Source organism: Montipora foliosa, chromosome 8, assembly GCF_036669935.1.
Source record: "Montipora foliosa isolate CH-2021 chromosome 8, ASM3666993v2, whole genome shotgun sequence".
Classification (NCBI taxonomy): Eukaryota; Metazoa; Cnidaria; class Anthozoa; order Scleractinia; family Acroporidae; genus Montipora; species Montipora foliosa.
The window spans coordinates 38,635,488-38,660,487 of NC_090876.1; the positions used below are offsets into that span (position 1 = coordinate 38,635,488).

The 25,000-nt window shown below is 39.8% G+C and overlaps 2 protein-coding genes across 2 annotated transcripts in view; one reads left to right on the forward strand and one right to left on the reverse strand.

Moving 5' to 3' along the window:
- Positions 1-2,446, reverse strand: part of LOC137967333 (contactin-associated protein 1-like) — a 7,852-nt gene extending 5,406 nt beyond the window's left edge. The window contains exon 1 of the mRNA XM_068813855.1: positions 2,282-2,446. Within this exon, the coding sequence (XP_068669956.1) occupies positions 2,282-2,399 (118 nt within the window). The 5' untranslated portion in view covers positions 2,400-2,446. The remainder of the gene's footprint in view (positions 1-2,281) is intronic.
- Positions 2,447-20,200: 17,754 nt separating this feature from the next.
- Positions 20,201-25,000, forward strand: part of LOC137967295 (uncharacterized) — a 137,260-nt gene continuing 132,460 nt past the window's right edge. Inside the window, exon 1 of the mRNA XM_068813814.1 lies at positions 20,201-20,372. Within this exon, the coding sequence (XP_068669915.1) occupies positions 20,282-20,372 (91 nt within the window). The 5' untranslated portion in view covers positions 20,201-20,281. The remainder of the gene's footprint in view (positions 20,373-25,000) is intronic.

Below are 25,000 nucleotides of genomic sequence, written 5' to 3' on the forward strand. Positions count from 1 at the left end.
CGTTTGTCAACATTTGACGATCGCCACTGGTGTTAATAGACCTTCTTCCAAAATGGCCGTCACTTAAATATTCTTAGCCCTCGATGCCTCGTTCTTGAGCTGAAAATTCAAAAGAATATTATGCCTTGAACGAGGCATCAAGGTCTAATTTGAATAAAGACAAAAGAATATATCTAAATAGCGGCCATTCTCCCTCTCCACAGAGAGAGGGGAGGGGAGAATGGGAAGGACAAAAAACGGCTGCAAAGGAGGCTATGGTGTTAACGGATATTTCCCTACGTTCACTGCTTCATTTTACACTCGAGTGTTCCCTCAGCATCGGTAAAAGAATAAAGTCGCAACAGGGACAAAATAATAAGCTAGCAAAAATTATAACACTGACAGAACATTAGCTCTCTGCGAATGAGCTAAAAATTTAACTTCGGTGTGCAAAGGAAATACTCGAAAGTTAATAACTTCTTCATTCCCCTACACGGTATTTGCTCGATTAAACGCCGCCCTCTAATTAACGCCGCAAATGGAAGGAAAAGTACCAATAAACGCAGCACCCAATCAGAAGAATACGGCGTTTATTCGAGGATTGTAAGAAAAAAACGAGTACACGTTAAATTCTCTGAACGTCGATCACAAGCAGGGCAGTTACGCTTCTATCTGAGCAAAAAAGGCGAGACATTGGAACTTTAATTTAAACATGTCTCTATTTTAATTAACATTTACAATTGATCTACCGTAATTGATGTCAGTGATTTAAGAAATATGAATTTTAAATAAACGCCACATTGGACACGCTAAAAATTTAATAAACGCCGCCGCGTTTAATCGAGCAGAGTTAATTTACGTAATAGTCCACATTTTGAGTGCAATCGAAGTAATCAAAATAGAAAAGTTTTCCTACTGTGACATTTCCTTCGGCATTCTATTAAGGCTGAAGCGTCCTCTAAAATACTGTTTGTTTTCGCAATCATTTTAAATTACCATTTCCAGTTAGGGGTGTAAAAATATTTTGCGCAGCCTCGTTCCCAGGCCTTTAAGAGCTTAATCCCAAGAACCCCGAGACTTGGAGCCTGGCGCGATAGCGCAAGGTGCTTCCTTGGGGAATCTTCTCGATCCGCTCAACCGGTGACGTCACGTTTGATTCACGTGAGGACGACTGGAAACGAGGCTGGGTTTTGCGTTGAATAGCGTGTCAAAGTAAAGCCCTGGCCAAACGAAACGCAAGTCATCGCAAGTCGACGCAAGTTCTCACTTGCGAAGACTTGCGTTCACTTGCGATAGGGTGGCCAAACGCGACGCAAGTTGAGCGCAAGTCCTTTGCAAAAGTAGCAGAATTTTTTTTTTTTTTTCTTTTTCCTAGGCTCAGACTCGGAAGAGCTGCTACTTTCACTGTAGCTGCTGCTTATACTTGCACCGCTACTGGGTCTCCTGTTATGGTTTTCCTTTTTCTTATGTTTTTTTAACTCCCTATCCTTGTTTTCTTTTAGCTCTTCGGGGCTTAAGTTTTCCGAATTTTGCTCCGTGACAGAAGCCATCTTGTCAAAAGGGAAAGCGCGAAAGTTTCAGATTCCTGCTCAAACAGCGGCATCAGATTGGCTAAAAGGTTTCCAAAAAAGTTCGAATGACTTGCGAAAACTTGCATCCACTTGCGTTGAGTGGCCAAACGAGACGCAAGTTGGGCGGACTTGCGTCCAAAATTTGAACATGTTCAAATCAAACGCAAGTCGTCGCAAGTCTTCGCAAGTGAATGCAAGTGGGTGGCCAAACGGTATGCAAGTCAGCGCAAGTAACAAAACTTGCGTCGACTTGCGATGACTTGCGTTTCGTTTGGCCAGGGCTTAAGAGTTTGGCACAATGGCATCCCATTATTTGCTGGATACTTGACTAAATTCTCATCTAAATTAAAATATATATGTTAATGAAAACTGGATGAAAACGAAGGCGGATAGGTAATAGCCCACATTTTGAGTTGACTCGAAAAATTAAAAGCAGAAAGGTTTTTCTAGTGACGTTTCCTTCAGTGGCATTCTATAAAGTTGAAGCGTCCTCTAAAATATCGTTTGTTTTCTTGATTTTTCATTACCATGCAGAGGTGTGAAAAGGTTTTGCGCTGAATGGCGTGTAAAAATAAGAGCTGGGCACAATGGTATCGCAATAGTTGCTTTCGCCTAGGATCATTTTCTGAATACTCAGCTAAATTCTCTTCTAGATTCTAATAAATAAATTGAAAAAAACGTAGGTAAAACGTCTGAAAACACAGTGTGAAATGTTAAGTTTTGTAACTTACTTTGTCGGGTCTCGAAAAATCTTCCGCAAGAGTCTTCCCTCATAGACACAAGCACAATTCCGATCAGACAGTAGAAGCAAAGAAATATCAAGCGAGTTAGCCACAGTGAGTGAGCCATGGCTTCAAGAGAGCTAGTGCAGCTTTCCTTTAGTTAGCGAGCATAGGTTTGTTTCCTCAAACATGAGCGGGAACATGACACCAAATCCACTACACATACATTGATGATTTATATATGACAATTCAGACAATGTCTCTAAATTATTTTGATTGCCTTCTCAAGTTTTTCCAGGCTGAGCTTAATTTGTCACTTGTTTGAATCGACTGGAATGGAAAAAGGTAAAACGTCTGAAAACACAGTGTGAAATGTTAAGTTTTGTAACTTACTTTGTCGGGTCTCGAAAAATCTTCCGCAAGAGTCTTCCCTCATAGACACAAGCACAATTCCGATCAGACAGTAGAAGCAAAGAAATATCAAGCGAGTTAGCCACAGTGAGTGAGCCATGGCTTCAAGAGAGCTAGTGCAGCTTTCCTTTAGTTAGCGAGCATAGGTTTGTTTCCTCAAACATGAGCGGGAACATGACACCAAATCCACTACACATACATTGATGATTTATATATGACAATTCAGACAATGTCTCTAAATTATTTTAATTGCCTTCTCAAGTTTTTCCAGGCTGAGCTTAATTTGTCACTTGTTTGAATCGACTGGAATGGACCTGGCTACAATTTGACTGGAAAGAAGTGAGGTTTACATTTGAACACGTATAAGTGCCACTTTATATATGTGATCTATCGTTTATCGTTTGGCCGCGCATTAACATGGCAGCTGCGGCATTCCCCACCCATCTCCCCCTCATGATCACCCCTGTGGATTGGCAATTATTGACGATATTAGTCTGCCTGGGATTCGGACACGACGATGGAAGGTTTTTGTGTGGAGTCTTGCACGAAGGTTGTCCAATACACACGAACTGAGTCGGGTCGACTTTTTGATGAAGACGACCCGTCAAGCGGAAGTCGGGTCGTGGTGTTTGGGAAGGAAAGTAACAGGAAGTTGCTATTTGAAAGACTGCTAAACCCAGTCGGAATCTGCGTAGCGTTTCGTCGTTTAATTTTTTTCCGTGTCGGTAAAAGTCTTGCCTGTCACTCCCCCGCTTAGTGGTGTCTTTGTGCATAGAGTCTTCTGTTAGTATTTTGTTAGGTTTGAGGGGGCTGGGGTAATGCGTAGATTTCTCTGGTGCACACGGGAGGACATTTAATTATTAACCTGGAATGGCGTTGAAAGTCATTGTGACGCAAATGGGGTTTTAGTGCATCTTTAAACAAAATATGCCCTTATGGAGCTCAAGAATGGAACGTCAATTGGATAAACAACTTAGGCGATGAAAAATAAATACCTGGAATCTTTAAAGCGACGAGTAATGGTCTTCGACAACAATTTCATTTTTCGCCGTTGGATATCAAGTAAGCTTTAGCTTGGTACTATATACAACACTGAAGTCAAATGGCAATTCTTTTATGGATTTAACAAACACTGAAGGAATCGAACGCCTTGAATGCATCACTGTGTTTACTGAAGTCGCATCTAATTTGTCCGGCAAGTTACATTCATTTTAAGACTCAACTCAGCAAAGGTAAAAACAAATTGGAAATGTGACAGTGAAAAATTATTTGAATGAAAGCTTGTTGTTTCTTTTGTCTTTTATTATTTACCGTCAAGGTTCTTTTGAAAAGGGTTTGATGTGAACTGTCAGAAATTTATTTAATTGCATATGCTTTGTGATTGTGTGTTTCGTTTGCACGTACGCAACTGAAATAGGAAGGGTTTCTTGCCTCTTAATCGCAAATATGTTGTTTGTTTCAATAAATGTTTCGCTGGAAAAGATTTCTGTGAAATTTCTAGCTTTTGTAAATTTATCATATTGTGTAATTTTCGAGCTTAGCAAATTTGCATACATGTGTTGAAATGTGATACGGGGATAATTTTTGTGGTAACGCATAAGTCACGAAAATAAACAGGTCTGTTGGAAGCGTGCTTGAGTTTCAACAACATGACCCCCAAAATCGGCAAAAGATTGTGACGCTGATGAATAATAAAGTAGCTGCTATTACCAAAACGATGGAATTACCTGGTGATAAATATCCTTGTCTTGGAGAGTAAATTTTTGATTTTCCAGAAACAATGGTCAACCTCTGAGAGTTGGGCGATTGTGATCTTTGTGTTGAATTCGCACATTTCTTGTCAAAATTTATAACAATTGAAAGAAAAAGAAAACTAACAAAAACAAAAACCCGGTATCTTGGCATCATTTGACACAGATGCTTCACTGTTTCGCGAGTAAACATGCCGCGGTAACTTGATCACTGCGTCCGCTGAATTCGATGTGCGATTTACTCGGTGCTGGGCTAAAAGTACAATTACAACAAAACAACTAAAACCTCCCAAAATGTTTTTCGCTGATGGTAACTTTTTATATTCGTGGTTCAAAAGTAATGTTGTTTTCATGTCGTAAATTTTGTTACCGATGGCAAAATATTTTATTCTCGATCGACCTGAAACTTCCTTCTGCTCTTCTTAAAAACTGCGTATCCATATTTATTTACTTTTACATCAATATTTGTTTTGCATAAAGCAAGCTTACAAAATCTGTATCTTGCTTGGTTCGCATTTGATAGCATTAAAATTGAATTTTCGGTCCTATGCTTCTGTTACTGAGTGGTATATTTCTTTTAGGTCGCCCATCCAGATACTAACCCCATCGGATAAGGATTAAATTCAGCTTTACACTTTTGTTTACAAAACTGTCAGGTGCTGTCAGTGCACGCTTACACTTGCGGTGGAAAGAAGTTGCATGATCAACATGTCAGCCCAGAAGCCAATGTTTCTCGATTCCCTTTTATTTTCTTCAATCTCTCTGGGTTCAGTACTTTGCTAGTAACCACATGTCTTCTCAAGGGGCTATTTATCTAAGACTTCTACCATGGCGCTACAATGTTAGACAATACCAAACCAATATCGTGTACTGTTAAACCTACATATCACGCAAAGACAACTGTCAACATGTCATCCCAGAAGACAATGTTTTTCACTTCCCATTTATTTTCTTCAATCTTTCTGGGTTCAGTACTTTGCTAGTAACCACATGTCTTCTCAGGCTATTTACCCAAGACTTCTACCATGGCACTACAATGATAGACAATACCAAAACAATATCGTGCACTGTTAGAGCTGCATATTACGCAAGGACAACTTGAATCTCCTGGAAGACAACACACAGCTCAGTTGACATTATGGGAATAAATCGCTGTGTTACTTCACTACCACACGTAAGCAATGCGTGTCAACTTTTTTTAAAGAGGACAGGAATTTTTTCTTTCTGACAAATTATTAATTAATAGGCCGGTAGCCAGGTTTTTAACCTCAGAAAAGGATCTGTTTCGTCGTACGGACGTGTGAGGACCTGTGAACCAAAGGGCCTCTGCTGGTATGACTTCTGGGTGTTCCCTTAAATGGTCTTAATGACCCCCCCAACTTGAAAAAAATTGCCTGGAACGCTGCACGTACCACAGGCGACCCAGTGTACCCTCACGGAGGGTCTAGTTCATATTTGTCACTCGTTTGCGATCGTCGCGTAATATTGAAGCGCTAGCCTCTGAGGTGAAACACAAATTAAACATTTTAAAGACACAGGATAGTAAAAAGAACGGCGGCTGTGAGCTTACAATTGTGGCAGGAAACGAATTTGGAAAAACTGTGTTGTAGGTTTGTTATTGTGTTTGGTCCGGTGAGAGTGATGTTGTAAGGTATCGGTAAACCCCAAAATTGATAATTTTGCCTTTTTAGTTTTTGATATTTCCAGGTACACCTCATAGAGTTTTTTTTAATAACAAAAGTTTGCGAAAAAAGGTTTCTTCTAGACAAAGTTAGAAAGGAAAAACGACTTTATCAATAAATATCTCTAATTAGAAGCTGTCCCCAAATGACTATTTCTCAACACTCAAATGCAAATTTCATCGAATGAGGCGCACGTTTACAGCGAGTTTTCATCCTTTTTCACTGAAATTTGGCAAGAATGTTACCCGATAATGTGGCAAAAAACCCGTGTCGGGGAGTTTTTATTTGTTGTCTCCTTTGAAAGTAATGAGTATGTAAGAAAAGCTACTGCGTGTCTTATAAAAACTTAAAGTTTAACAGCGAAAAAAAAGAAAAAACAAAAAAACAAAAAACCAGACAATTAATCAAAACCCCCGACACGGTTTCTTAGATGAAGGAGTGAAGAAAACGTAGTTTCCGGTTAAATTCTGACCGGCAACGAACTCAATTTGTGTGACTATATACTTTTGAAAAATGAGGGCTATTTTAGGAAAGGTTGTTATTTCTTGCCTTAAATCAACTAATAATCGGAATCTACAATTCCTAAGCTTCCAGAAAATATATACTTTATTGGGTTTTATTTTTAAACGTGTGACCATGAAGCATGCAGCGTCAACGCGAGGTTGCCGTTTGGGGTATACTGATTTAAAGGGCGTAACACTCATGAAATGAATTGTTATGCTGCGTTCTTCCAACAGATTGGCATTCCGTTTTTCATGATAAGATTAAATTTGTTAACGACTTCGACGCGTTTAGGTGATTAATACTGGGCAATAGTTTTGAAGTTATTTATTTGCTTTATTGTCTGTTTTGTAGCAATAGTGCTGGTTTACGGCTTATTTGTGGATTTTCTGCAACGTGAATGCATAATTTCTTGACGCCGGACGTGGGGTGGAAAATTCGGGCCGTTGTTTGTACATTTTTTGGGCGTATGTGTTTTAATGAGTGCTGGTGTGGAGGAGTTTTTCAACGTAACTCTTTGAATTCGTACATGATAGAGTAAGGTAGTAGAATTTTAAGTCTGACTTTCCAAATTAGAGATAGAACCGCAAGTCATTAGGATACGGTGTTGGTGCTGGTGACTTTGTGAAGCTGAAAGCAACTAAAAATCCTGCTATAATCGTCGTAATGATTTTGCAAATATCATTGCTGCTGTGTGAAGTATGGAGTTGTTGGGAAAGAATTTGCCCAGCATTTTGTTTCCGTGTTAGAAGCCACTTTCTCGTTGCAATATCATAGGAGTTGTCGTTCTTTAATAAACAGTAACTGTTTTCAAGTGAAGCTATGATCCTCGCAGTTATGAACGCAATTTTTGCAATTGCGTAAAGAAGCCTGAAAAATTCAGGATTTCAACGGGGTTTGAACCCGTGACCTCGTTTCCCGGTGCGATGCTCTAACCAACTGAGCTATGAAGCCACGGACGTTGAGAGCCGGTCATTTGTGGGTTCCATGTTCCCGTGAGGAATGAATCAATGATGAAATGATATATGTGAATGGATCATATATGAACTGCGGATATGAAATCAAGTGAAGCTATGATCCTCGCAGTTATGGCGCAATTTTTGCAATTGCGTAAAGAAGCCTGAAAAAATTCAGGCTTCTTTACGCAATTGCAAAAATTGCGTTCATCATGCCTGCGAGGATCATAGCTTCACTTGATTTCATATCCAATTCAGGCTTCTTTACGCAATTGCAAAAATTGCGTTCATAACTGCGAGGATCATAGCTTCACTTGACTCATATCCACAGTTCATATATAATCCATTTCATATATCATTTCATCAGTAACTGTTCCTATGGTATCACTTTGCGTTGGGAATTGAAAAATTTGAAACAGTCACGGAGTTTGCGTGTAAATGTGTTTATTTAAAAAGTTATTACACAATGGGAAGAAGAAGCATAGAAATCCTATTTGCCAGCAAATATTTCCTTTATGTCGTCTTTTCCCCTATAATGTATAAGCACAACCCAACAATGCTGCCTTGCCAGCTGAGCTATGTTTACTGCGCAAAAATGGAACCAATCAACAATTGGAGTAAATGGCTACGGGAAAAGTCCCATAGCCCCATTTATTAAAAAGAATACTGTTCAATAAAATCCTAGATAAAAAGTTTGACCCAGTAAAGGTGAGGGCACTGAAAACGCCAAAGCATGTGACACCGTTTTTGGGATGCTTTTAGGAATAGTCTGGCGGATATGTGAAAAATGCTGCACTTTGTGAAGAAAGCATCAAATTTTGCTGAAAGGTTGTTTATGGCATCCTAAGGAGATTTTGATATAGAGCCATTGACAGAAATCAGGTCTAGGCCATTTAAGGAGCCATTATGCATGAAAGCGAGGCTAGACTTACAAGATAGCCATTCTGGCCTATTATATTAATTCAAAATGTTCCAAATTACATTGGTATTAGTTATATTTGTCGTCATGATATCATCACCTAACAATTCAACACAGGAAACTATAAGCTTTTATTTTTTACGCACGACAAGGCAATTTTCGCTATGACCTTGGCCTTCGCAACTAAACTGCTGTTCTTCTGACTAGGTTTGCTTCACATGTAACACCTGTCAATGATTATAAGACAACGAAACTAGTTAGGAAGTGTTTTCTTTAGTGTGAGCAGTTAAAACACTTTCAGAGAAAATACGAGTTTTTGTAAGAAAGTCTCAGTATTTAAAAGCAGAGCACGTGACCTCGAAAAGAGGGGGCCATCTGTAGTTAACCAGCGTCTTCTCTCGTTACTATATTAAATACCCCACAACTCAGCAACATTGTTGCCAAATAAATTTTTAAAAGGTGCGTGGTACATTTGGCATAGGGATTGAGGGGAGGGGTGTATGAATGACTTGTGAAAGTAACTGCAGGCTGCAACTATAGCGGCCATCTTGAATTTTTCAGTACAACGAAGCTGTGGCACGACTTTTGGGAGCATTATATCAAGTTTTGGTTAATCAGTTATTCTGCCTGCTTGAGTAGCGTAATCAATCTATTACACAGTCTTCACCACAACCGCAAAGTGCAGTGCACCTAAGAGCCACTCTGATGCATGAGCAGTTAGACCTACATGCAACCTTTCTTGCAGCGACATTTAATAAGTGCATCACAAGATGATGATCCGGCTGTTAATGTCGTCCAGAGGGGCTTCCAGCCAGAATCAGTCGTCATCCATCTCCATTGACTTGGACATGGCAAGTTCATCACTGGAACAATTGCTTGACCCCAGCAATGTCCACCCTGGTATGTTGCTCTTCTAGTATGCTGGATAAGAGCAGCTTGAGTTGGGGGTATAGATTCAATAGACTTTCCCTTCTTTGCAAACAGCTGCTTGCTTGCCTCGTCATTCTGGCACTAGTGCGGTCATACAGAAGAACAACGAATCGTTCTAGCTTTCTCAAGCATTCTTCACTCACATCATCTGGGTTGTTAGACAATTCCAGGAAAGCAGAGGTTGCTTCTTCACAGGCCATCCACGTGATCCATGCAGTCTTCTTCCCTTTCCCAGAAAACAAGAAACAGTATCACAACCAGTAAAGGGGTGAAATACGGGTAGCGACCTTGGCTTTTCAGGACCAACAAGAGATGCAATGGCATGAACAGCTATATATCTCAAACTGGTCCCAGTGCCAAAGGCAATCCACAACTCATTGATGTTAAGCTTCTGGGTTATGCCAACTGAATATGCAGATGATAACGACATCATTGTCAACAGTACGGATGAGGATGTTCTTGTGTCCTGCTTTCGACGCATCTGCTGCATGAACCATAATTCTTGTGTCTGCTTCCTCGTGGTTACATGGAGTAAGGCTAGAAGTGTCAAACCGCAGTGGATTACAAAGAACCTGTTTTCCTTTCATAGTAATGACGTGCTTGCCATCGCTGAAATCTACAGGGAAAGCTGCTCTATTAAAAACCCTATACTTCCTTCTTGTTTGCATCTACACGCAGGAATTCCTTCAAGTTTTTTGGCACAGTTGTCAAAGACTGAACACGCCCACGAATACCACATCCCCTTTCCTCTGGTCGTTGTTTTTTAACTGTTTGATACATACTCGTCCCATACAGGAACCGATGACCCGGAGCCTACAACTCCATTGCGTTCGTGTCACGGCGTTTTCACAGACCGATATATTTTAAGATTGAATTTCCCGCAAATGAGACTCCAGCAGGAGCCCGATGACCAATTACAAGAAACTAACCTGACGTCATAGGGTCACCGAACCGGAACTGCCTTTGTTTTTTTCGGCAAAGGTAGTCTAAAAATAGATCGGTCTGTAAAAATGCCGTGACATTGGCTCAGTATGGGAGTTGAAGGCTCCTGGTCATGGGTTCCTGTCCCATATGATGTCTGCACTCTTGAAATGTTTTTACTGTATTTGTTGGTTTCAGCATGTTAATAGCTGCTGCACCATCAATTATAGCTGCATTTATTGGTGTCGGGGCACTGGATCGAGGCAATGCGATAATGATTGAATGCAGTCTGTCAGGTCGGATTTCTTTCCTGGAAGACGAAGCTGTCCACTTTGTGATGGTGGACAACCTTGATTTTCATGTTCAAAAAAATCGTCCAAGTCAAGAAAAACAGCCGTGAGAAAAGTGCACAGTCACTCTTTAAAGATGAGATTTGCTGCTTGTCTTTGGATGGTTCTTTCTGGCGAGGACTTCTGAACAATGGAAGCTTATTCTTCTTAGTAGAATCATGCATTTTCTTTTTTTTTTTCTTCACTTAATCTCTCCTTGACAAATGTTTCGACCTCTTCTGCCCTTTTAACTACAGAAGCATCGGCTAGATCTTTTGTGTCAAGAACGAGAAGATCTCCACTTTCATCAGTGAACGGGTTTCCCATGACATCAATGACCGAGATTAAGGAATTCACATCCTTAGCGAAAGATATCTGGGTGCTTTTTTCCTCTTCGTGATGTTTTGAAGACCCAGGTTTCATTCCCTCGTCTGTATCTGAGGAAGCTTCAAATTCTGCTATCAACCCTGCAACGTCTGGACCAGAAATCATCCAGCGTCGAAGAGCGGCAGGATTTTCTGTCAGCCAAACAGCTTCCCCGTTAACCTTCACCATAGCATTATTCTGTTCATGTGCTTAGTCAATGGCGATGGAAGAAAACACTTTAGCAGTCTTCTGTACTGTAAATTCACCATTGAGAAGTTGCACATAGGTCTGTATATACTAAGACTAGAGTTCTCCAAATTGCCTATTATTAATTGAGCATCTCTTTATGAGTCTCACCTTCGCCATTAATGTCCATTTTTAAGTTACGTGAAGTACTTCACTAAAAGTAATGGGAAAGAACTTTTTTGTATGTACTGTACAAGCACATGTAAAACTCTAACGGAGACTGAAGGACAAGGTCAAGGTAATTCAGAATTTACAAGATCATAGGTGATCACAGGTAAAAGGAACATGGAGATGGGTTAGCAAGTGAAGTTATAATACCAAAAAGCAAGGAATACTAGTGTATCCAAAGTATTAATATTCACATCGCAGGCGAAATAGATATTTTATGATCTTAGCCTCGTTTCCAAGCGAAACAACCCCTAAAAAGGCCTTCACATGATTTTTAGCGGTGGCTCCATATCAGAGGGTTTTCATTGTATCCTAAGCTACCTATGAGCAAAATTTGGTGATTTCTTCACGAAGTGCACGATTTCCCTCAAATATGCACATATCCGCCGGACTAGAAGCTTCCCGGGGAAGCTTGCGGAGATTTTCGCTACACTTGGATGTTTTGAGGAAGCGTACGGCGATTTCGCTACGCTTAACCCTTTCAGCCCCGATAGTGCCAAATGGCACTTATAGATTTTACTCTGTCTAACGCCAGACGATTTTACTCGTCAATGGGGAACCCCTCGGGGCTTAAAGGGTTAAGCTAACAGCATCAGAAAACTATGTCCCCGTTTAACCCTTTCAGCCCCGATAGTGCCAAATGGCACTTATAGATTTTACTCTGTCTAACGCCAGACGATTTTACTCGTCAATGGGGAACCCCTCGGGGCTTAAAGGGTTAAAGAACGAAGTATTCAACATTTCGGAGCGATATTACAGTCAATCATTATCCCTGTTTCTGAACAGCATGTTGTCTGGGTATTAATTTCGCTACGAACGAGCGAACCACTCACCATTTTTTGATGCTTTTAGGAAGCTCGCTGCGATTTTTGATACGCTTGGATCACGGTTTGGAGGAAGTGTACGGCGATTTCACGACGCTTTAAGAACGAAGCATTCAACATATCGGAGCGCTATTACAGTCAGTCATTATTGCTGTTTTTGAACAAATAGGAAATAGGAAATAGGATCGTAGTCCATAACACACCGAGAAACAGAGCTGTAGACCTGGCGCATGTTGGACACCAAGGAATCGTAAAGACAAAACAGCTCATCAGAGAGAAAATCTGGTTTCCCGGTGTGGACGAGATGGTGAAGGAGAAAGTCGACTGCTGTCTACCATGCCAAGCAGCAACTACTTGCAAGGCACAACGACTCGAACCTCTACGGAAGACACCGCTACCAACCACTCCGTGGAAAAAACTCGCGATGGACTTCCTAGGACCACTTCCTTCTGGAGACTAGCTCATGGTTGTCATCGACGAATACAGCCTTTTTCCGGAAGTGGAAATTGTCACATCCACTTCAGCCAGATCCGCAATTCCGAAGCTCGACGCAATTTTCGCAAGACAAGGGATTCCTGAAGTGCTAAAGAGCGACAACGGACCCCCCTTCAACGGCGTGGAGCTCAAGAATTTTGCTGAGCATTTAGACTTTCAACACCGCAAGATCACGCGCCTCTCTGGCCAAGGGCAAATGGCGAGGCAGAACGTTTCATGATGACACTAGGAAAATGCTTGAGAACCGCGACCATCGAGCATAAGAACTGGAAACAAGAGCTCAACAAATTTCTACGGCAGTATCAGGCGACACCTCACTCGACTACTGGCATCTCACCATGCGAAGCACTTAACCAGAGGAAGCTCAAGACCACTCTGCCAGAAGTGACGCCACCAGACTGCCAACAAACCATTGCTGAGACCCAGGAGAACCTGGCAGAGAGAGAGAGAGAGAGACAGAGCAGAAAAAGAAGATAAAGGCGTATGCTGACCAAAAGCTAGGTGTGAGAGAAAGCAATATCAAGCTGGGAGATACAGTTTTAGTCAAGCAACCAAAGGCCAACAAGCTCAGTACCCCGTTTAATCCAGTGCCTCTTGTAGTGGAAGAAAAAAAAGGATCGATGATTACCGCAAGCGACGGACACAAGACCGTTACGCGCAACTCATCGAAGTTCAAAGTTGTCCCCAGTCACATCGAGCATACTGGAAACCACACACAAGAGATGGACAAAGACGTTGCAGCAAATCCCCAACCACTGGAAATTCAGGAACTGGACAAGATAACAAAGTCTTCAAGCCCTACTGCAGGCCTACAACGATCACAAAGGCAGACAAGGCCCCCCGCGAGATTCGCAGACTACGTATACGTTCAGTACTTGTTCAAGAGAACTAGACACCAGAAGCATGCAATGGATGTTTGTGACTCTGTAACACGTTTCAGTTTGCCGTTTTCATATTATAAAAAAGTCGTTTAAAGAAGTCGTTTGGGTCAATCACTTACACATTTCCAAAGTCCATCATCAAGAAGGGGAGAGATGTAGTGTTTTAAGACTTGTCAATCATTTATGTAAATGACCCACGCGGTCTAAGAGCTAGGACTTTTGCATTTTGTAGTCGTCATGTGTGTTTAGTAAATACTGTTGTGTTCGGACAAGTGATTCCAAGTGTTTATTTGACCGTAAACGTCACGCATGGTATAAGGATATTAAGGACACATTCGCAACATTTGTGAATGCTATTCTGGTCGATTTTTATAGTTTAAATTTCTATGCGTATATCTATATTTTAGTCGCTACTCTTTGAGAACGAAGCATACAACATTTTTGAGCAGCACAGCCTCCTTTGTTCATCAAAATTTTTCGTTCTCTCACCACCTGACACTTCCATCGCTACGCTTTAAGAACGAGGCATTCAACATTTCGGATCGCTATTACAGTCAGTCATTATTTCTGTTTCTGAACAGCATGTTGTCAGGGTATTAAGGACACATTCGCAACGATTGTGATTGCTGTTGCGGTCGATGTTTATAATTTTCTATGCGTATATCGATATTTTAGTCACTATATGTCATATAGTGAGGAAGTGTACGGCGATTTCGCGACGCTTTAAGAACGAAGCATTCAACATTTCGGAGCGCTATTACAGTCAGTCATTATTGCTGTTTCTGAACAGCATGTTGTCAGGGTATCAAGGACACATATTCGCAACATTTATGAATGCTGTTCTGGTCGATTTTTATAATTTTCTACGCGTATATCGATATTTTAGTCGCGACTCTTTGAGAACGAAGCATACAATTTTGAGCAGCCCAGCGTTCTTTGTTCACCGAAGTTTTTCTTTCTCTCACCACCGGACACTTCAAAAAGTCGGGTCGACTTTTCAAATGACGGGTCGTCACGACCTGATAGGATCGTCAGGATCTGTCGAGATATTTAAAGCTGCCCCAGGCAGTTCGACTTCCGGCAGTAAATCTTACTTCCTTTTTAAACTTCACGACCCGACATCCGGTGAGTCGGGCCGTCAACAGCAATAGGATGAGACGCCATACGACTACAAGTACCAGAATCCTGCAGGTTTCGCTTGTTTCATGTTAATTAGAGCTATTGTTATTTTTACCCCACTGGGAATACAAAATTTAAATATGAAAAGAAAAACAAACTGAATTGTGGTAGTTGTAGTCAAATGACGCCATCGTGAAACTTGCCTATTGACGACCCGACTCAGTTCATGTACATTGGACATGTGTGGAGGAGTCTTGCTGCTTACAAGCTAAGGAGAAAAAATGGGGATCGACATTTAATTGATTCTGGCTAGCTGAAGTAAAGTCTTTAAAAAATTGCTCAGCATTTTCACTCATTTAATTAAATGTCGCAATGTGCCTTTATTGAATAAAGTTGTGTCAATAGTCAGTTGGACTATTTAGTTATGCAGAATTCCAAATGACTCATCGCCTCGGTTTGAAGTTAATCCCACGAAATGGCGTTTTCGCCCGAATGGCGAAGATGACTTTATTTTTAGCATGATAACGTCATCAACAAATGAAGATTTATACTTTACAGAAAACCTTGTCCGGCCTCACACAGGAAATATTCATCCATTTTTAATTAGGGAAAATAGACCTCATTTTTAGCGGACAGACAGAAACTCGCGACAATTGTTATTTGCGAACCTTTTGTAAACAAAAATATATTGGCATTTTGCTTATTAATTTAATTTGCTTCCACTGAAAAACTAACCATAAGAGGATATTTGACTTTCAATTTTTCGATGTCTTCCTTTGTAGCATTCACAAAAAAGAATCATAAGAAGTTATACGGAAAATGAAAACCCCAGTGGCTGAACTCGAGGATTCGAGCAAAAAATGAGTCGGTATAATCTTTACCCTGTATTTCGTACGTAAAATTTTCAAACCATGGAATATTTAACGTTCAGTACTTGACATCTCATTTTCGTAACAAGACTGCAAATTTATGGGGCAGGTTTTCAAAAATAGCAACCGTAAACAATAACGACGGTTTTTGTGGCAATCAGCCCTTTTAAATTACTCAACAGAATAGTCTCGTTTCGGATTGATCAAGGGCGACGGCATAAATAGGTTATAGAGTAAAATACGGAAGTTGCTATGGAAAGAAAGCGATGAAGGAATGAAGAAATTCCCGCTATTCTTACATATGTAATAATTACTAACGCGGCAACCAGGACAAAACGCTTTGCGACAAACTCCGACGAGGAGAAGAAACTTAGTTCTGTCTGGTCGGAAAAAGAACAAAAAAAATTCCAGTGTATTTTTCAACTTTTGTATACGTCCTCTCAAAAACCTGTAGTTGCCCGCTTTCTACAAGACTAAACCTCGCTTATTTGCCAACAAAGAGAAAAGACTGGTTCTCGAGCTGTTATTCAATCAGGCTTTTACTAAAACAGGTAATTGTATTTAGTTTAAAAACATTTGGCTCCCAGAATTTGAAATTAAGTGGGATTGACGTCCAACTCTTTGCGTTAAAACGCACGAAACGAGTGTAAATATCATGAATCGGCAATATTGGTCATTCGGTCCGTGCTGTGTTCTGTCAGAAGCCCATAGCCCGGAAGTGTCCATCTCTGTCATTTAGCTTTGGCCAATCAGTTTACGGTATTACCTAAATTTAGAATACACGTCCCTTCAAATAATGGCCAATCAGATTGGGCCAATGACCGCAACCGAATATCCGCACGAGGGACTCAAGCTAAATGCAAAATCGCGCGCGGAACGCAATGACGCTACCTTTTTTCCCCGCAAAAATCTATCAGTAGCAGTTCCAAAACACAGACGATACATTAAACAAATGGGCCTAACCAAACGTTTTCGCCGAATACTTCTTCCTCATTCTCCTACTACGCATGCAAATTGTATGGTTCTGTAATGTCACAAGCCGTCACAGTATCGCTATAGGCCATTACGAAAAACATTTTATCAAGCATGGCGTCTGGAGCTTGTCACGAACTCCGGATGGGGTCGACTTTCTGGTCGTTCTTTACAGCTGGAAAAAAAAAAAAGAAATTTATCTATTTATCGGGGATTTGGAATAAAGGCAAATTCACAACTGTGAGTAGTTGCTCTGGGCCGATTTGTACCCCTCCCTCCCTCCGACTCCAAACTCAACTCAATCTGACTTATCAGTAAATCGTTTTCTGCAGTTACTCTAACTTCACTTTCTTTCTTCCTCACTTTACCATTAGTTATCAATAAATGTAAAACTCCATTTCTTTCGCAAGTATGCCGGATGTGAAATAAATAGGCCTTATCACGGTTTTGACCGCCATTTCAGACGGGTAGGCAAAGCGTAAAGAATTTGTCGTGTTTATATGGGGATCCGATGCCAAATAATTTTCGTTAAACGCTAGTTCTGAAAAAGTTATGAACTGAGAACTGAAGGTACAGGGTAAAAGGTTATACAAACCAAATTTTAGGCACTAACCTTTTACAGAAGATGCCCAGCAGCGTTTTCAGTTATATATTTGTCTGTATTTTTCCCCGCGAATTACAGACAAATGCATGGATAAAATCGAAAACGCTACCACGCAGCTTTTAACGAAGGCTAGTCCCTAAAAATTGGTCTGAAAAATCCTTTACCCTGTACCTTCAGTTCGCGATTCATAATTTTTTTAGAACTAGCGTTTAATTAACGAAAATTATTTGACATCGGATCCTCATATAGACACTACAAATTCTTTACGCTTTCAGCTACCCGTCAAAATGGTGGTCAAAACCGTGATAAGGCCTATCCTGCTATTGGATCCTGATCAACCATTTCTCCAAGGCATTTAATGACAAGAATGTTGAAAACGATGATTAATAATGGTACATGTAATAGGGCTGAGTATAGTACAATTCAGGTGGTAATTGGGCGAGTAATTTCAAACTTGGCCTAGCGCGAAGCGCTCACAAAATGCGAGAAGATGATGATGATAAACTTTCTATAGCTTAATCTGCTCCACTTTTAATTTCTTATTTTTTTTAATAGCTCTGGAAAAAGATAATTGATTCAAGTACAACTAGCTCGCGCTTGATGAAGTGTTATAAGGTGTCCAATCATAAACTGGCCTATGGTAACCAATCAGATTCGAGAATTTTGTAATATTTACGAATTGAGTGCTCGAAGTTAAGAGGAAATCCAGGTTGTCCCTGTTTGAAAAGCCGGACAACCAAATCCTTGAATTTTTGGTTGCTCATTAGGAAACCCCCTACGATTAAAAGTAACGTCGTGTTGAGATGCAATCAAATGGGGATCGAGAATGAATATGCCACAGTTCTCAGCAAAATTATGTGCCTGTGGTTTTTGGCGGAATCCTGAGTTTAAGTTTTGGCATTTTCAAAATGTTGTCTTCGATCTCCAGCACGTCGTGTTTGTGGTATTATCTCTTGCATTTTCCTATCTGACAATTTTTTGTAAAAGAAACAGACTTTCAAAACACGGAAAAATGTTCAGCTGCAGCAAATTAATTTATTTACAAGCTATATTAATTATCTAATCATATTTGGTTGTTTTGGCGTAAGAGACTGAGGCTTTCAATGTGCTTTCACCTAAATGATTAAGAGTGTAAATCTCTCGGCTACCGTTTTCTCAACTTGTTAGCATAGTTGAAGTGAACAATCCAAGACGTTCTCGTCGATAACAATGTCAATCATAAAAAATGACAATTTCCTCGATTGTGATTGGTTTTAATTAAAAAAAACTCCTATTTTCCACTAATTCACTTGCCAAGTTGTTATCGGACAGTTCAATAAGTCAATCACATCCAAAGTTGTAGTTTAAATCAACCAATCACATCCTTATTTTCAATCACCATAGAAACAGTGTACAGACTCGTAAATTGGGGATTTCTTTCTTTCTTTCTCTCTTTCAGAGCGACATTAAACAATATACGCCTGCTTTGTCATTCTTTTAATGCAAATTTTCCCGTTCTTTCATGACTTGGTTCTTCTTTTCTCGGAAATTGTATTTTTTTATGATTAATTAGTAAGAGGACTTTGTGTCGTCCAATTCAGTTACTTTGTAATCATACTCCTGATTAACAAATCGGACTCCAGCTTCGCGGTCGTACGATTTTGTTATTATCACTCGTATTATTACAGACCGCATTGGACTCACTCAGTCCTATTACCATTACTAATCCTAAGTTCCAATGCCCAAAATGGGCGTGCGTCCAGTACGTCGGCCATGACGACAGTAAAGTCTACCGGGAGACCAATTTTTAGTAAAATAAAACATGGTTGTCCGAGGTTAAAACAACGGAAACCTGGCCAAAAAGAGAACATGAATTAATCATGAGCAACACCTGACATGAGGTCCGATAGTACTGTGAAGTTAACAATTGAAGTTAATAATAATAATTATACTAATTGTTTCAGGAATATCATCCTGGTTTTTAATTCTGGCTCGCTTTTAAAGATAAATCGATCGTCAATTTAACGCTAGTAATACACATTCTGTTTTGTTTATTCAATTCCGATGAATTTTATAACAACTATAGTTATATAGGGCAATCTTTCCGCAAAGAATCCCTTATAACTTAAGTTATCTGACGCCCAAATAGAGTTGAAATGAAGATTGATAAAAACTAAAGGAAGACAGTAGTTCAGTTATTGACGCTGTCCCATCTTTGCCTGACAATATTTACTATTTAAAATGTTTGCTTGCCAACAGGATGTTATTCCACGAGCGACAGTTGGATATGAGACTGGCAAACAGTCAGAGGTCAGTCAGAGGCGGGTGGTGCTTTGTTAGCTTATACCAAACAAGAGGGGATGGAATAGTTGTTTCATTAAACGGCATCTTATTCGATGGCTTAACATATAGTATGCGCGGATATTTTGCGAGCTGCGTAGTATTTTTCCCTGGCAGCACAAAAAGCCAGCCAAATGTCCTTTATTTGATGGGATAAACGAAATGACGAGTTACACCTCCTACTATACATAACCTATTCAGCCATCAAGGTAATATTCATTCTTACGAGATGAGATCATCGCTAAGAGGAAATTATTTTCTTAAACGTTCGAGAATACTGATATTCCGGCAAAAAAAAACTTTCTTAAGAATTGGCGTTAAAATTTGAAATTAACTTAATATTGTGAAGTGCGCTAGATGTCAAAATCCAACTTCAAAAATAATGTTCATGTATCCTCCTCCAAAGACTAAATGCATCATTCTGAGGCTTTGCATCGTGTTGAAAAACTTCCGTTCCGTCCGTATTTGCTCTGTTCGAAACCGGTCAAAAGGGGACACTACAGTTTATCATCGTCTCATATTTTGCGCGTCCTCTTGACCAAATATGGTAAAATGGCGTAAATAATGGAATAATAAACTTCATTAATTAATTAAAAAGTCTGAACTGTTTATAAAACAGCTTGCGCAAGACTTTTCCACTTAAGGTCACACCCGAGACTCGGTAAGCCAGTCAGTACACTAACAATGCGGGTAGCTCTGTTGACAAAGAGGGCTTAAATATCTGAATAGCGCTGGTAGTCGCTGATATGGCAGCCTCACTATTGGTTAATATTCATTTGATACTTTTCTGCTTGAATGCTCTGATCAAAGTTGCTTTCCTTCGAACGACCCAAGTCGGTAAGTCTTCCTACCGAGCTGTGGTTGAAGGTTATCACATTTTAATGTTAAAAGAAATCTAAGAACGTTCATAAAATGTTTTGAATAGACTCTAAGCCTAAGTATATGTTTTATATGGTCCAAGTCAAACGCTAATAAGCCGATTATTGGTAATTTAACGTATAGGGTGATAATAAATGAAGTTCGTCATTTTTTTGGACATAACAAACGTAAGCTAAAATAAACGAAGTTGTAGGTGTGTTCGATTGCTACTGAATGATTACGTAGTGCGTTGAGGCCATATCCTAATATTGCTGCATGAGTACAGTATGGTGTCCGCGGTCCGCGAGAAAAAAGGATAATCTTGAATATCTTACCTGAATCAAACGTAACGAACTGAAAGTTTCCATGAAGATAGGTTTTTCGTTTCTTGCGATTGTATTAAATTGGCAAGTTCCAAACTGAAATATTTCTCTTGTAATTTGAAAAAAGGTCAACATAATCGCGAGCCCTTCGTCCCCGAATTTGGTCCTTGGTCCGCGAATCATGTAAGCAGTCCAAAAAAAATACCTTTGAATCCCGATAATTTCTGTAGGAAGATGAAAATTTATTTATTCTGTTCTATCCTTGATATATCTCAGGTACAATCGTATTGGATGTCGTTGTGAGTATAGAATCTGCATTTATTTTCAGTTGACCGTCTCCCATCAAAAGCTCCATTTCATTATACCATGACCGTGTAGGTATTCTAGATATACAAAAGAAAGTAACCCGTTTGTAAACATGTACAAACAAGATTCTGAAAATATTCAGTTAAAGCAAAGACCTTTTCCATTTATCGAAGGTTTTCTTTACCTGCGTTGCGAGATTTAAGTTCTCTGGGGTCATAAGTGGTATAATTATAAGTCGCTGACCAAGGACCCCTATGCAAAAATTGTTGATATTTTTCAAGAGTCGAGAAAACAAAAGATTAAAACTCTGCAGCAAATTTCTTCCCAACCGCAGAAATTAGCTTATCAGTGTAAATCCGTTCTGCAAAAAGGCACGTGTTCTCGTTGCGTTTTATCTTTACACAAGCCAAGTATACATGTAAGTTACGGAGCCGCACTACTGAGTAGAGACTTTCTAGAAAGACAAAATTAACACACCTGTTAACAAACTTGAATTCCACACAAGCACCAATAGCAGGAAAGCCGAAATTTCGTCATGTGAAAGAAGAATAATCAAGAAATCATTGGACAGACTTGTTTTTGGTGGTACTGTAGTTAATGAGGAAATATAACACCATTTTCGGAAAATTCGCGGACCAAGGACACCATACTGTAATATTTTATTATTTATTGAAATCGAGGTGAATAGTGGCAAAATATTTACCGAGGCGCGAAGCAGCGAGGCAAATATTCTGCCACTATCCACCGAGATTGAAAAGAATAATTGTTTTAGTATATACTCACGAAGTGATCTCAACAGCATTTGCAGAAGAAAACCATTCAAAGTCGATTTAAGGAGGCTCGAAATAGTTCCTCCTTTTGTCAAACAAATAAACATATGCTGTCCTTAGATTCTGTAGACATGAAAAATCAATTTTTTTCATTTCACTAAATATTTCCCAACAAGTTTTGCTACATTTGCAATTTTTTTGCTCTATGTATTTGCTGTCATTTGTCGTCGCTTAACAGTTGTACCGCGTAGTTCATCGCGTTTATGAGATATTTGTAAATTTGCCTAAATTTCGCATGCGGTAATTAGTCGGTATTTGCTTCGTTATCCCGTCTATTCAATGTACTTAAGTTCTGTTTCCTAATTATATGTAATTCCCTTTGTGCATTTAGTCACTTCATTCGGCATTCGTCTTTCGTATAAAAGGTATTGTATTTCCTTTTGTTAGTCAGTTGTTGTACCCGGAGTGGCCGTACAGATCTTGTAAGTAGTTTATTTCAGTCGTGGTTTTTTGGCGTTTCTGAAGCTTTAAGTATCTTGCTTGTAACTTTGTATTTCTAAGTCTTGTTTTCTGTGGTACATGATCGTCAAGTTGAGTACGAATTTTCAAGCTGTCCAGGAGTTAAATTAGTAACCGATGCAGTTACGGTAGTCATATGGAGACACAATTTGGCGAGGGTATTAAGTACCCATCATAGATTTCTCTCATCACATTTTGGTACAAAATAACTTTATCATGGCAACGATAAGGCATTTCTTTGAGCCTTTAAAATCAAGACATGTGGTGTTTTTTGAAAAAGGGGACGGTGATTCTTCCCTTCAGCTTTACCAGATAATGTTAGAAATAATCTCTAAAATATTTAAAATTCAACAAAATCTGTAGGTCAGTTTTTCAGAAAAGTAAGTTTTTTTTTAAAATGTCTCTAATTTTTTTTTCACCTTCAGTATTTTTTTAAATTTGGAAGACAAACTAATTAATCTAAGCTAACATGAAAAAAATGACAAAATTCAACGTCCGGAAGCAAAGATATAAACGAGTAAAGTTGCAAAATCAGGAAAAATGAGGGGGTTACAAGATCGGCATTGGTTTGTTGTAAAATGACCAGTCTTGTTTCCTTGCAGTCATGCCGAACTTTCTAAGATATATCTTTTTAATTCGTCGATTTCAGTAACAAATTCGTTTTGCTGGGCGACCAGCCCTACAAGAGAGAATTACTCCGAGAGAAGCAAACTGGTTGGCAAGTATGAACTCTTCTCTTACCTTTGAAAACTTTCATGCCAAATTTTGTGGCCCTCTTTGTATTCTGTAGCACAGCAACATCTTGTACTCTCAATATTTCCGATTCAGAAATACTGGCGAGTTTACGCCGGCCATTTTGTTTTGCTTGGATCACGCATACTAAGTGTGATCTTAGTGTTTCAAGCAATCTGTTTGGTTCGCTATCTCGGAGTGAATAATGTGTGATCAAACAAAACAAATGGGCCATTGCAAGTATAAAAGCGTTCCGACCTTGGCCTGTTGGCGGAAGTAAGCTGTTCAGCCCATGGTCTTTATCGGATGCGATACTACGGAAAAGCTTGTCACATAAGGATTCCATATGATCCACCATTGGTGCCCGGGGGGTGGGGGGGCTCCCATGTAAAAAGGGGAGGGATGCTCGTCGGAAATTTTAAGTTAAACCCTTAAGGAGACAATTCTGGGCGTGGCCCAGGTTTTTGGAGCATCCCTCCCCTTATAATATGGGAGTATCACCCCCCCCCCCAATTAAATCAGAATCAACTTGAAATGAAATCAAATTCTGCCTTCCTGACCTTCTACCCTTGACAACTGAAATGATCAATCTTTCGTTGGAGACAGGAACTGTCGCGAATGTTCACAAGGAAGCGCTGTTGATCCCTTTATTCAGTGTTTTTTGAAGAAAGTGGCATAGCACTTTCCTGGTTTAAATCTTACCTCACTAATAGAAAGCAGTTTGTGATGGTTCGGGAAGAAAAGTCCACTACTCGAGATCCTTTTTGTGGTGTACCTCAAGGCTCAGTTATAGGATCTGATTTGTATTTACTATACACGTAACCGTTTGGGGACATTTCACGCGGTGTGTTTTCACTTCTATGCAGACGACACGCAAATTTATCTTTCACTTTTGATTTGAGTCATTTTCGACGGTTGACAAACTTTCTGCTGTTTCCTGCATTAGGGATGTAAATAAGTGGATGCAATTTAATAAGCTTAAACTTAATAATAGTAAAATGGAGGTGCTAATCATTGGAGCGCGACACCGCCCTCACCCACAGCTTGATCTTTAATTTACTTGTTGGCGATGAGCATGTAGTATCTACTTCATCCGCGAGAAATTTGGGAAACGTCTTCAATGACAACATGACACTTACGTCTCACGTCGCTGCTATTTGTAAATCTGCCTTTTTTCATATTAGGAATATTGCTAGAAACAAGAGATAATTGTCACAAGCGAATATTAAGACTCTACTCAGCAGGTGTTTTTTACTTGTAAATTGGACCACTGTAATTCGCTACTTATTGGCCTCCCCTGCTACCCAATTAAGAGGTTGCAGATGGTTCAGAATTGTGCTTCTCGGTTGGTTGTTGGTAGTCGTAAATACGACCCAGTTACGTCAGTGTTACGTCAGCTCCATTGGCTACCAATTGAGAAGCGTATAGTTTACAAGATATTGCTCCTAACTTATAAATCTCTCAACAGTTTAGCTCCCCTGTATATTTGTGATATACTTGAGCGTTACATTCCTGCTCGCAGGTTTCGATCATCTGATAATTACCTTTTAAATGTCCCTCGGTACAGTCTCAAGAGTTACGGGGTAGAGCTTTTTCCGTTGTAGCTCCTAAATTATGGAATAATTTCAGGAGCCCATGAGTAGGAGCTTCCATTTGCACTATATCCTTGTTTCCCGTATCTTTCTATTTTTAGAACCAACCCTTCAGCGGGAGCCTCTGACCTTTACATTAATTTACATCAATTCGCACAATTTGCGTACATTGTTTTTGCTATTTTCGTCTTCGTTAGACAATGAATTTATTCTGATTGCCTATTTTAATTAAACAGCGCGTGCAGTGCCGAACAACTCGTAGCGTTCTAAAAATAGAAATATACGGGTAAAGGTTGACTCATAGGGCTTGTATGGGAGAGGCAAGCTCCTACTGATGGGCTCCTGATAATTTGCCACTAGATTAT